The sequence below is a fragment of the Stenella coeruleoalba genome (assembly GCF_951394435.1).
Source record: "Stenella coeruleoalba genome assembly, chromosome: 9".
In the NCBI taxonomy this organism is placed as follows: domain Eukaryota; kingdom Metazoa; phylum Chordata; class Mammalia; order Artiodactyla; family Delphinidae; genus Stenella; species Stenella coeruleoalba.
The window spans coordinates 72,383,802-72,398,288 of record NC_137155.1 but is presented as its reverse complement, the minus strand read 5'-3'; the positions used below and the strand labels follow the sequence as shown (position 1 = coordinate 72,398,288).

The 14,487-nt window shown below is 37.4% G+C and overlaps 2 protein-coding genes across 7 annotated transcripts in view; one reads left to right on the top strand and one right to left on the bottom strand.

Annotated features, from left to right (window-relative positions):
* TFEC (transcription factor EC) overlaps nt 1-14,487 on the top strand; it is a 667,358-nt gene that overhangs the window by 98,739 nt on the left and 554,132 nt on the right. The window lies entirely within an intron of this gene.
* Nucleotides 4,497-14,487, bottom strand: part of CAV1 (caveolin 1) — a 33,547-nt gene continuing 23,556 nt past the window's right edge. For both annotated transcript variants that reach the window (XM_079932647.1, XM_079932648.1), the window contains exon 3: nt 4,497-6,707. In XM_079932647.1, the coding sequence (XP_079788773.1) occupies nt 6,366-6,707 (342 nt within the window). In that variant the 3' untranslated portion in view covers nt 4,497-6,365. The remainder of the gene's footprint in view (nt 6,708-14,487) is intronic.

The following is a 14,487-nucleotide window of genomic DNA, read 5'->3' as shown; positions in this document are numbered from 1 at the left end:
TAGTGGGGGACTTTAACACCTCAATTACACCAATGGACAGATCATCCAAACAGAAAATTAATAAGGAAACACAAGCTTTAAATGACACAATAGACCAGATAGATTTAATTGATATTTATAGGACATTCCATCCAAAAACAGCAGATTACATTTTCTTCTCAAGTGCGCACGGAACATTCTCCAGGATAGATCACATCTTGGATCACAAATCAAGCCTCAGTAAATTTAAGAAAATTGAAATCATATCAAGCATCTTTTCTGACCACAATGCTAAGAGATTAGAAATGAATTACAGGGAAAAAAATGTAAAAAACACAAACACACGGACGCCAAACAATATATTACTAAATAACCAAGAGATCACTGAAGAAATCAAAGAGGAAATCAAAAAATACCTAGAGACAAATAACAATGAAAACACGACCTTCCAAAACCTATGGGATGCATCAAAAGCAGTTCTAAGAGGGAAGTTTATAGCTATACAAGCCTACCTCAAGAAACAAGAAAATTCTCAAAAAACAATCTAACCTTACACCTAAAGGAACTAGAGAAAGAAGAACAAACAAAACCCAAAGTTAGCAGAAGGAAAGAAATCATAAAGGTCAGAGCAGAGCTAAATGAAATAGAAACAAAGAAAACAGTAGCAAAGATCAATAAAACCAAAAGCTGGTTCTTTGAGAAGATAAACAAAATTGATAAACCATTAGCCAGAATCATCAAGAAAATGAGGGAGAGGAGTCAAATCAATAAAATTAGAAATGAAAAAGGAGAAGTTACAACAGACACCACAGAAATACAAAGCATCCTAAGAGACTACTACAAGCAACTCTATGCCAATAAAATGGACAACCTGGAAGCAATGGATAAATTCTTAGAAAGGTGTAACCTTCCAAGACTGAACCAGGAAGAAATAGAAAATATGAACAGACCAATCACAAGTAATGAAATTGAAGCTGTGATTAAAAATCTTCCAACAAACGAAAGTCCAGAACCAGATGGCTTCACAGGTGAATTCTATCAAGCATTTAGAGAAGAGCTAACACCCATCCTTCTCAAACTCTTCCAAAAAATTGCAGAAGAAGGAACACTCCCAAACTCATTCTATAAGGCCACCATCACCCTGATACCAAAACCAGACAAAGATACTACAAAAAAAGAAAATTACAGACCAGTATCACTGATGAATATAGATGCAAAAATCCTCAACAAAATACTAACAAACAGAATCCAACAACACATTAAAAGGATTATACACCATGATCAAGTGGGATTTATCCCAGAGACGCAAGGATTCTTCAATATACGCAAATCAATCAATGTGATACACCATATTAACAAATTGAAGAATAAAAACCATATGATCATCTCAATAGATGCAGAAAAAGCTTTTGACAGAATTCAACACCCATTTATGATAAAAACTCTCCAGGAAGTGGGCATACAGGGAACCTACTTCAACATAATAAAGGCCATATATGACAAACCCACAGCAAACATCATTCTCAATGGTGAAAAATTGAAAGCATTGCCTCAAGATCAGGAACAAGACAAGTATGTCCACTCTCACCACTATTATTCAACATAGTTTTGGAAGTTTTAGCCACGGCAATCAGAGAAGAAAAAGAAATAAAAGGAACACAAATTGGGAAAGAAGTAAAACTGTCACTGTTTGCAGATGACATGATACTATACATAGAGAATCCTAAAGATGCCACCAGAAAACTACTAAAGCTAATCAATTAATTTGGTAAAGTTGCAGGATACAAAATTAATGCACAGAAATCTCTTGCATTTCTGTACACTAATGATGAAAAATCTAAAAGAGAAGTTAAGGAAACACTCCCATTTACCACTGCAACAAAAAGAATAAAATACCTAGGAATAAACCTACCTAGGGAGACAAGAGACCTGTATGCAGAAAACTATAAGACACTGATGAAAGAAATTAAAGATGATACCAACAGATGGAGAGATATACCATGTTGTTGGACTGGAAGAATCAATATTGTGAAAACGACTATACTACACAAAGCAATCTACAGATTCAATGCAATCCCCATCAAATTAGCAATGGCGTTTTGTATGGAACTAGAACAAAAAGTCTTAAAATTTGTATGGAGACACAAAAGACCCCGAATAGCCAAAACAGTCTTGAGGGTAGAAAACGGAGCTGGAGGAATCAGACTCCCTGACTTCAGACTATATTAAAAAGCTACAGTAATCAAGACAATATGGTACTGGCCCCAAAACATAAATATAGATCAATGGAACAGGATAGAAAGCCCAGAGATAAACCCATGCACCTATGATCAAGTAATCTGTGACAAAGGAGGCAAGGATATACAATGGAGAAAAGACAGTCTCTTCAATAAGTGTTGCTGGGAAAACTGGACAGCTACATGTAAAAGAATGAAATTAGAACACTCCCTAACACCATACACACAAAAAACTCCAAATGGATTAGAGACCTAAATGTAAGACTGGGCTCTGTAAAACTCTTAGAGGAAAACATAGGAAGAACACTCTTTGACATAAATCACAGCAAGATATCCTTTGATCCACCTCCTAGAGTCATGGAAATAAAAACAAAAGTAGACAAATGGGACGTAATGAAACTTAAAAGCTTTTGCACGGCAAAGTAAACCATAAACCAGACGAAAAGACAACCCTCAGAATGGGAAAATATTTGCAAGTGAATCATCGGACAAAGGATTAATTTCCAAAATATATAAACAGCTCATGCAGCTCAATATTAAAAAAAAACAAACAACCCAATCCAAAAATCGGCAGAAGACCTAAATAGACATTCTCCAGAGAAGACATACAGATGGCCAAGAAGCACATGAAAAGCTGCTTAACATCACTAATTATTAGAGACATGCAAATCAAAACTACAATGAGGTATCACCTCATACCAGTTAGAATGGACATCATCAGAAAATCTGCAAACAACAAATGCTGGAGAGGGTGTGGAGAAAAGGGAACCCTCTTGCACTCTTGGTGGGAATGTAGATTGATACAGCCACTATGGAGAACAGTATGGAGGTTCCTTAAAGAGCTAAAAATAGAATTAACATATGACCCAGCAATCCCACTACTGGGCATATACCCAGAGAAAGCCATAATTCCAAAAGACACATGCACCCCAATGTTCATTGCAGCACTATTTACAATAGCCAGGTCATGGAAGCAACCTAAATGCCCATTGACAGACGAATGGATAAAGAAGATTGGTACATATATACAATGGAATATTACTCAGCCATAAAAAGGAACGAAATTGTGTCATTTGTAGATATGTGGATGGATCTAGAGACTGTCATACAGAGTGAAATAAGTCAGAAAGAGAAAAACAAATATCGTATATTAATGCATATATGTGGAACCTAGAAAATGGTACAGATGAACTGGTTTGCCGAGCAGAAATTGAGACTCAGAAGTAGAGAAAAATCATATGGACACCAAGAGGGGAAAGTGGCAGGAGGTGGGGGTTGTGGTGTGATGAATTGGGAGATTGGGATTGACATGTATACACTGATGTGTATAAAATGGATGACTAATAAGGAAAAAAAAACATAAAAAAAAAATTGGTAGACTGAGTAAAGCAGATTGCCCTCTCATGTGGGTGGGCCTCATCCAATCAGTTGAAGGACTGAATAGAACAAAAAGACTGATCCTTTCCTGAGTATGAGAGAATTCCTACTGCTTGAATTCTTTTGTACTGGAACATTGGTTTTGTCCTGCCTTTGAACTCAAAGTGAAACATCAGCTTTTCCTGGGTCTCAGCCTGCCAACTTTTGGACTGGAACTACACCATCAGTTCTCCTGGGTCTCCAGCTTGTTGACTTACCCTGAAGACCTTGAGACTTTTTAGCTTCCTTAACTTGTATGGACCAGTTTCTTACTCCTTAATCTCTCTCTCTCTCTTTCTCTATATGTAGTTTCCTAATATATTCATATATGTATATTTCATATATGTATTTCCTATTGGTTCTGTTTCTGTGGAGCACCGTGACTAATACAGAAGCTCTTAATGTAAATTTAGCCAAGGCCAAAATAAATTATTTCTGAAATGTGCATCTTAAAAAATTCCAGTTAAGAAATGGCAAAAATTCAAAGCAAAGCCCCCTCCCTGAATGTATCATTTATCAATGGAGAAAGTTAATATCTATCACATAAAGTTGTTGGGAGCTCAAATTAGGTGGCATAAGACAAAACATTGAGTAAACTGCTAAACAAATATTTCTTATTAATTATAACTTTCACCTGAAGTAACTCATGAATGTTGATGGCCTTAGAAGAAAGAGCCCAACTAAATGTGGAAAATGTGGTCTTGAAAACTGGAAGACCACCACCCCCAAAAACATACTACAAATATGTACCCACACCATGAATATGCTCATTACACACACACACACACACACACACACACACACACACACACACAGAAATCAACACATACAGACCTGTTTTGAGGAAAACTAATAAAGCTGACAAACTGTTAAACATTTTTATTGTGCAGACTTATAACTTTACAGGACATGCAGGATAAAAAAGTGTAAAATATCAGTAAGCATATAAAATTTCAGCTGTCTTTTGGACCAGCACTTGATTTGTACAAGGGACTAAGCATCTATATAGAACAGACATGTCTTGGGATACACAGTTTACAGATTGAATCACAAAGCAATTTCCCAAGTGATTTTCCTCATATAAAGATAAAAATATCTTTGCACTTAAAAATATTTCAGTATAGTACATTTTCAGTTATGTACACAGTTTAAAAGTAAAACTATGTCCATGCCAGTGTCTGTTTTAAATGCAAAAAACCTAAGTAGGTAACAGGTTGGCAATTAAAGTGTCAGGAGAACTGGAAGAGGCCAAAAAACAAACAAACAAACAAAAAAACAAGCAGAATTCCAACAGTTGTATGGAAATAAAAATAAAAGCATAACTGAAGGTTAAAAATAAAGTCCCCCTGGGAAGAATCTTAATATGAGCAGGAGGAATAAAAAGCTTTTTGATGTACCAGGCAGCTTTCTGTATGACTCAGGTTTACAGGTAAAATTCCTCAGTTTGAGTTCAGAAGAATTTGAATTTATTCCAGCAAAATTACCTCAATCTTTTATTACTGCCTCCTCCCCCATCTTCTCTCTGAGCAAAGTGATGCTTGGATTAGGTCCAAAGCTCCTGGCAGGGGGAGGGGCCATGTGTCACAGCATTACAGACAGTTGCAAGTGCTTTACTTTGAAGAGGTCACATTTGCAACAACTCTGACAGTCTCACACAATGGCCTCCATTTTATGAGCCCTTCCCCAGAGGCCCACTGATCAGCTGAAAAGGGAACACAATGTTCAGCCACTAAACCACCCCAGTGATGGATTAGTTTGGAGTCAGGAAAGCGTGATTATTCTTGAAAATAAACGAAGCTGAATAGACATGCTGACCTCATTCAGCTGGTGAGAGACGGGGACAGTTGGCTTCTACTCCTGCCAGCCCAGAGAGGGCTTGGCCCCATTTATCCACCTTAATTCGTTTAATGGGGCTGATGTGGACCATACTCGATATGGGTAAAGATGTTGTGTCAAGTGCAGACATGAACTTCATCTGATTCTGTATCTCAGAGTCAGAAACAAGTGTGAAGAACTAGGTAATGGATTTTTCTAATTTTGGTCTTCAGGGAGGCTGCTGACCTAATGAAAGTTGGTGAGGTGGACCCTATTTGAAAAGGAAAACCTGAAGAACAGGAAGGCACTTAGGTGTCACCATCTATATAACAAATATTCAGGCACAGAAAGTATCACAGGTTAAAATTTCAGGAGAGTAAGGCATTAGTCGGATCATGTGCAGATTATATTTTCTAACTTGATAAAGATCACTAGATTCCACTGGATCATTAAAGTGAATGGCAGCAATTCACCAACAGTTCAGAGGGAAGAGTTGTTTGAAAACTGCCCACATACCTGTACACTCAATGGCAATAGCCTGGAATTCTTCCCTTACCATAAAATGATCAACATTTTAGAATAGGCAGTTGAGGTTGTTAGTTCTTTTTTTTTTTTCTCCTCCTCAGTTCTTCATATTTCTCTCAAATTATCTTTCAACGATAGGCTCATATCTCAGCCAATAAAACAATGATCCAAATGTAAGGAAAATATTTTAAGTGGGTTTTAAAAATTCATACCCCCCCAAAAATAGAAGACATAGCTCAGAAGAGACAAATAAAAGTTATGAAAACTGAGTGATTTCTTTGCTCTGAACCAAGAAAATTCATTCATATATTGTTGCTAACAACTTGAAATTGGCACCAAGAAAATTAAAAGGGAAAAAAAGAATCGGATATACTTCTATCCTTGAAATGTCATTTATATTTCTTTCTGCGTGTTGATGTGGATATTGCTGAATATTTTGCCAATAGACTCAAATAGCGGGTCACAGAAGGCGTGGACGTAGATGGAATAGACACGGCTGATGCACTGAATCTCAATCAAGAAACTCTTAATGCACGGTACAACTGCCCAGATGTGCAGAAAAGAGAGAATGGCAAAGTAAATGCCCCAGATGAGTGCCATTGGGATGCCAAAGAGGGCAGACAGCAAACGGTAAAACCAGTACTTCGTCACAGTGAAGGTGGTGAAGCTGGCCTTCCAGATGCCATCGAAACTGTGTGTCCCTTCTGGTTCTGCAATCACATCTTCAAAATCAATCTAAAAGGAAGAAGTGACAGAACATGAGCATGAAATAGAAGAAGAAAAGAAAAAAAAAACATTTCTGAGTATGCATAAATATATATTAGCTTTTATGTACAGGTTCTGTGTAAGATGCTAAAAGGCACCCAGCAGCATAAGCCTCGCTTGGAACTTGTAGGAAATTCAGAGATTTGGGCCCCACAAAAATCCCTAGGAGTGGCATCAAGGAGATTTTCTAACATGTCCTCCAGGTGCTTCTTTGCTGTGTGAAAGGTTGAAAACTGCTGCTCTGAGGGAAACTAAATGGATATGATAAAATTCCTGCCTTCAAGTAAAACCCAGCAACATGGATAAGTATACATGGCACTCAATAAAATGTAAATGACATGACCTAAGTTAATTGACTCCAAGACAACTACACACACAATGTTAAATGGTAGTTAGTTCATAACTGATTATCAACTCTTCAAACATTCAACTGGTAGAATATCTTCAGGAAATTAGATCATCGTGAGCTCTGAGGATTCAAGAAGTCTTCATGGGGTGGTGGGACCTGAGCAGGGATTGGAAAATGGAGTATGATTTGGAAAGGAAGGAAGAAGGCATCTTGAAAATGCAGTGAGCAAGGCCCCAGGAACAAGGAAGGATGATACAGTGAGTGTCACAGGCAGATAGACCTGTGTGGCCATGGCTGGAAAGATGGGTTGAGGCCAGATTCAATTTTATTTTATATACAGTGGGGGTCTATTGAAGATGTTGGAGTGGAGGAATACAGCCACAATCAATGCAATCATTTATCAACATGAATTTGATATCAGTGTCCAGCCTGAGAAAAAAGGAAGAGACTCAAGGCAGAGAGATTCTTGCTGTATCTCAAGTTTGAGATGGTAGGGCCAAAACTGGAATAGGCCATGAAAAAGAAAAAAGAAAAGAATAAATAATGAATTTCAGGATGTTAAAGGAAGAATCCACAGGACTTAATTACTTCAAGGATAGGGAGAGAGAAAAGCCTAAGGTGAGCTTTGAGCTTTGAGCTTCAGGTTTTCCTGCTAGAGAGAGCAGAGGTGACATTAAAAGCAAGAAGAAAATTAGGAAGGCAGTTAAGAAAATGTTAAGAGAGAACTTAATTTTTGAATTGAGCAAACAGTAAGGTTTTGAATAAGGACAGATGCAAACATCAGTGATCCACACCTGTACTAGTCCCTTTTGGTGGCCACTAGGAAGTAATCAAATGAGTTTGCAGTCACATAGCACTTAATAGTTACCAAGTGCTTCTACATGCATTGTCTCCATGTGATCTGGGATTTCAAACCAATCTGGGAAGGTAGGTTGTCATTTTACAAAAGAAGATACTTAGGTTTAGAGAGGTGAAGGTGACTTGCTGAAATCAAACACAAAGCAATGGTGGGGACAGAATGCAAACTTGGCCCCTTTCCCAAATAGCGTTCTCTCCCACAGTATGTGTTCACTTAAGCAATTAATTCCCAGGAGCTTTTATCCCTCTGGAAGGATTATATAGACTAAACTGAAGCATAGGGTAAAAAAATTACCACCAAAAGAATAGGACAGAGCCAGCTTAACTGCTTGGTGGTGGCAGCAATATGAAGGGATCTAATGTAGTTTGAAATCCAAACAAGTTGATGACTGCTAGCAGCAATCCAGCTAATCTCAGGATTAGGGAATTAGGACTTGGGTGACTCCATGGAGCCTCTCAGTGCCAAGGAGCCACTTTTGATTCAACACAACAAAACCTCTTTCGTAAAAAGTACGTAATACTTACCAATAGTTAAGGTTTATTTTCTAGAACATTCTGTTTCTTGATCTGTTGTCCAATGTCCTAAGAATATGTAATATATAAAAATGGTATGTCCACAATTATCTAAATGAAGCTAAGTAAATTTATTGTTGTTCTAATGTTTTCTTTCTTCATTTAGATCTAGACTCAGAAGTAAACATTTACCTGTGTGTTTTCAAAGGCTGTTCTAAATATGTGGCAAGTCAGATCAGTCCTTTAATGAAGTTTCTGTGCAGTTTACTTGTCTACTGTGGGGTTTTGCTCAGATAATGCATTTTCCTAGAGCTATTAAAAATAAAGCCCTGCTGTTTTCCTTCATCCAACTGAAAGGTACCCAAAGAATTGAGTATTTTTTAAAGATGACCTTATTTTGTAAGAGGATTTGGTGAAGTCAGAATGAATGCGCTAGAGCAGGTGTTCTTAATCTGAGTCAAAGGATGGGCAGTGTTGGTCCACGAATGCCCTGAAGTGGGTGCATACATTTTGAATGTACAATAGAAAAGGGTCCATTGCTTTTTCTTAGAAAATAGTCTATTACCAAAGAAGGCTGGTAAGCACTTTATGGGAACAGAGGATTCCTATCTCTTTACAGAACAGAATTTAAGCACGTCTGCCTAGAGATTCTTTTCCAAGGGAATGGATAGTTACTAACATTTGTTGATTGGCTATCATGATCAAACACTGTTCTCATTTAACTTACAGCAACTCTGTAATTTATTATTCCCATTTCATAGAAAAATGTAAGGTTTAATAAGTTGTCCAGGTAAATAAGAGGTGGATTTGAATTTCTAATCTGGTTTGAAAGATACCGACTCTTTCTTCAATACCACATTGCTTAAAAAAATATTTTTCAAATTTTCTCTAAGACGATTATAGTATTTCATAATTAAATGGTACATTAACAAAAAAGAGTTTATTGAATTTAACCCTTTGGTAACTGTAAGAATTCCCACAGTGTGGTCTCTGAGGAGCGTGTTACGATGAGGTCATACACATATATACACAATTGGTCCTTAGTGAAGATCTATGAACATATGCATGTGTGTAAGATTTCTCAATGATAAGTTAATTTTTCTAAACATAAATATAAATGCTTTTTTCAATGAATATTTTAGAAATTCTTAAGCTTTATTTTAACTTGCTTTGATTATTTCAAAGCAAGTTTAGTGTTTTTTAATGCTTTCCAGAAACTGCAGTGAGCATGATTTATTTATCCTCAAATATCCAAGTAAATTTAGAGCAGGTCTCCAGGGGTGGACAGCAACATGACAAAACTAACATGTTATATAAATATATTTAGTTAGTTGCTGCTTTAGTCTTAAAAACTTTAAGTGGCTTAAAATAATATTAAAAGTAGAACCAATTAGATGCAGCTGAGAAAAAAAATAAGGCAGGTTAAGGAAACACAATGAAGCCAGAAATAATGTTTCGTTTCTCTCCACCTCCATTTCTGCAGCAGTAATAGTAATAGGTTTTTGTGAAGAGAACATGAGAAAATTTATGCAAAGTGCTTAGCATGGGGATAGAGCATTGCAATACAGTAAATGCTTAATAAATGGCATTAAAAAAGTACTTGCTCTGGGTGACTAAGCTTTTTAATTGCAATAAGAGAAACTATCAGCTGAAAAGTATATGGTGGCTGTGAATTCAAACCTCATCAATGCTTCAAAAGAGCTAACTTCCATCTGTAATCATCTTTAACACAACCCTCTGAGATGCGTGCTCTTATTCTCATTTTACATATGAGGCTACTGTGGGAGGTTAAGAAATTACCCAAGGACACAAGGATGATAAGTGGCAAAACTGGAACTTGTCCTACCCCAAGTTTGACCTTTTTCTGCTTATGTATCCCTAGGACTGTAAGCTCTTCCAGTAGCCTTAATTCGCTTAATTTTCACCCATATAGATATGCTTTCTAAAACATTCACATTTTGATTATTAAAGGAATTACTCTTGTTAATGTTTCCATTTTAAGTTAGGACATCTAGTAACTAGGATGTTTTGCATTTTTGGTACTGATTGAATTTCCATGGCCCTGAACATTATGTTCTCACAATCCTGGGCACCTAGCCAAGGACTCTTTCTAAATGGCAGATAAGGAAACTGAGGCACGATTTAAATGGGCCAGGCATTCTCAAGGTCCCAAGTGAATCAGTGGAAAGGCTGAAATTAGAACTGTAACTTCCTGATTCCCAGGCCTAGATCCAGCCCTGCCCTCCACATAATTTCCCTAGGAACTTACATCTCTCTCCCCAGGTCCCTTCTCTGCCTACCCCATTCATATCTCTAGGTCTCTTTTAAGTCTCTCACTGTCTTCTAAGACATAGACTTGAAATGTATCTCTGTGTGAGGTTAGGAGAAGTGTCCTTTTCTCAACACTAATACAGACATTTCTGTACATTTATCTAGGGTGAAGAAAACTGGAGGGAATATTTTGAAAAATATCCTTATTGTACATTTTGATATGTATTCATAATGCACTGAACCCAACAAAGTTCTGTTAGTAATCAGTCATTCCATCTAAAGGTAGTTCACAATTCCATCCGTCAAAGCATAGTTGCTTTAGCAGATTCATAGGTATTTAAAGCTGAAGGAATCCTTAAAGAAAAGGAGTCCCATTTGAGATAGAGAAATCGATGGGCAAAGCTGTCAGATGACTGGATCAAGAATACTTTCCCACTTAATGGCAGGCACAGGATTGGAATTCAGACTTAGAAACTCTCCTAGGCTCTTCCACAGCTGTCTGCTGTCACCATACATCCTCAATCATCTGGATGCTACATTCTGTAGTCAATGTAAAAGGCAGCTAGGCTTGTATGTGAATTTGAACATCACTGAATGAATGATGATGCCTGTTTCTGACAATCTCCAATGTGCTCATCGTTCACATGCATCATTGGTTTGATTTTATCCCTTATCAAAGCTGTCACTCTGGCGTCCCGTTCCCTCAGGGATATGCTCCTCTTATCCCTCTATAGGAGGGCAGGTCTTGCTCAGAGCAGAACTTTATCTGCTCACCTAGATTTGGAGCAGAACAGCAGTTAGAGATTTGCTTTTAAACAAACACAAAAACCAAGACATGCAGGTGCCATTTAGTTTCTTAGAATGGGATGCCTCAGATGAGGTTGAACAGCTTCTCCAAGAACTGATTTTCTGTTCTGTGATCTATGGAACAAGTTGCGCCTCTGGCCCGAATCATTATGCAGACTGCAAGATCAAAGACATAAATATGCTTCAGTGATATTTCTGTGTCTTAATAGATGCTTTATAAGGAGTCAACGGTTTATATAACTAGATTTTTATAAATGACATTAAATACTTTTGTGCAACATTGACTTATGATGCTATAATTTTGGAAATGTAAGTTAACAAAAATCTATCAGCAGATGTTCAAGAAAAGCAATCTGTCTCATTGTGTTTTAATAATAGCTGGCTAATACAGTAAGTCTCAGAAGATTTCATCTTGTTAAATGTATGCAATGGAAATATTTAAAAAACATTTTATATGTACACAGGATTAAAAAAACATGGGGTCATTTTTTGTCTCAAAATTTGGACATTTTATTTATGAATAAGGAATTTTCAAGAAGGAAACTTTAAGTATATTTGAGATTTAACAAGCAATGATGCTTGCCTTGTCTGTTTCTGTGGGAAAATATCTTTTTAGACTTTTGTCAAAATTGTGAAAAAATCACAAAATTGTGATTGTATTGGATATAAGGAGCACATAAATAATAACAAACAAGATGTTTACAGAAGATGTGTGTTGCCTGCTCTAAATCCACAGTCCCACTTCTCTGCCAAGTGAATCTCCGTTTATTCAGGTCTTGGAAATAATTCTTTTATCTCAGAGTTAAGTTATAGTTGGTTATAGACTTGCCAGGGTAATCTTAGTCTCCTTGGTGAGTGGTCAGTTTAGAGTAGACATGTGACCCAATTCTGGCCAATGAGATCTAAGTAGAAGTCTGCTGGGCAAGACTTCCAGGAAAGCTTTATCTTCCTTATGAAAAGAAGCAGAGATATATGGTGTGGCCCTTTGCCCCTTTCATCCTACTTAGAAAATGATGTATTGCCTTAGTGTAGAGAAGTCATCTTGTGATCATGAGGTGACATGTATAATTAAGAGAATAGAAGATGCTGCTTTTGCTATTACCGAACTACTGAAACAATGCCAGTAGCTGTCTGCCTCTAGACTTCTCCTTATGCTCTTATTTTTAAGCCACAGCTCTTCAGATTTTCTATTACCTATAGCAGAGAGCATTCTTAAGTGATATAGTAACTAACACTCTTTCCTATTGTTGGCATAGTAGGTGTACAGCTCCTCATATAGAAACCTGAATTCAACTAATAACCTCAAAATATCTTTTCAACACTACTAGACTCTACCCCCAGAATGTACTCCTTAACCTGTATCAGAAGAGTTTGTTTTACATTAACATTTAGTTTTAGCAAAGTGTAAGTAGGATGATAAATTGACTATGAAAAAGCAAATTCATGTATTCTGTGATAGCATCTAAGATGACTCCCAGTGATCCCCCCTCCCCCACTTCTTGGTATTCATGCTTTGTGTAACACCCTCCCCTTTAGTGTGGGCTGGATTTATTGATTTGCTTCTAAATAGTAAAATGTGGCAAAAGTGATGGGGTGGTCACTTCCAAGATTAGGTTACAAAAGACCATGGCATCATCTTGCTTCCTTTCTTGCTCTCTTGCTTGCTTGCTCTGCTGGAAGCCAGCTGCCATGTTGTGAGCGGCCCTATGGAGAGGTCTGTGTGGAAGTTAACTGAGGGAGAACTCTAGCCAACAGCCACTGAAAAACTGAGTCCTCAATCCAGCAGCCTGGGAGGAACTGAATCCTACCATTGGCCATGCAAGTGAGCTTGGAAATGGGTCTTCTCCTAGTCGGGCTTTGAGATGACTCCAGCCCTGTCCCCTGGACTGCAGCCTGTGAGAGGCCCTGAACCAGAACTACTCGGCTAAGTCACACTTGGATTTCTGACACACTGTTAGATGGTAAATATTTGTTGTTCTAAGCTACTAAATTTGGGGGTCATTTGTTATGTAGCTAGAGATGACTAAAACAAACCATCTTTATTTTGATGATCATGTTCTATTTTCTATTACATTGCTCTTTTTTCTGTTAGATAATTTAATTTTTAAGCTTATAGAAAAATGTATATAATGAATGTACATAAATATCCTGGAATTTGGTCCTGGAGCAAAGTCTAGAAATATATGAGAAGGAAATGCAGCATTTTCAACTTTCTACAATTCATATCAAACTGAGTATTAGAAAAGTTTTAGGCAATTGATAGTGCTATCAGCGCATATCCATAAAGTGCTTGGCTTTCTACCCAGATATGCACCAAGGACTAAGAGCTAGCTCCACCTGGAAGACGCATCACTGAATCTTGACTTCTGAATATAATGTCTTGAATGCACCAGCACAGGGGTAGTGTTGCAAAAGAATCAACTGGAGGGAGGATGCTTGTTAAAATGCAGATGCTCAGGCCCATTTCAGACTCAGATCACACTCTCTGGGTTGGGGCCTGGGGAATCTTATGCAAATGATTCCTAGCGAATGACACATCCATTTGGATTTAGTGACAACTTCTTTTTGTTGCCGGTACTCTTTCCCCTCCATGCCTGGAAGCCCTAGTCTGCTTCCTGCTTCTTTCTGGAAACTCCTCATGTGCTGGCTGGCATCTGGAAGTTGATGGATAATGAATGAATGGAAATTCTCTTGAAAAGCTATTCCTAATTTAAACCTATAAATATTTATTATTGGACAAGGATGAATGACTACTATTTATTATGAAAAACACAAAAACTGGCAATAGAAATCCTGATTTATTTTTCATGACTCTAAACCCAGTATAAACAAATGAATGTTTTAAAAATCAAATACGTACTTCTAAAATCCTAACACATGAACCAAACCCACACATACAGAAGGAGGGTTGAGACTAATTTCAAACTCCCCTCAGTGTTCTCTCACATATTT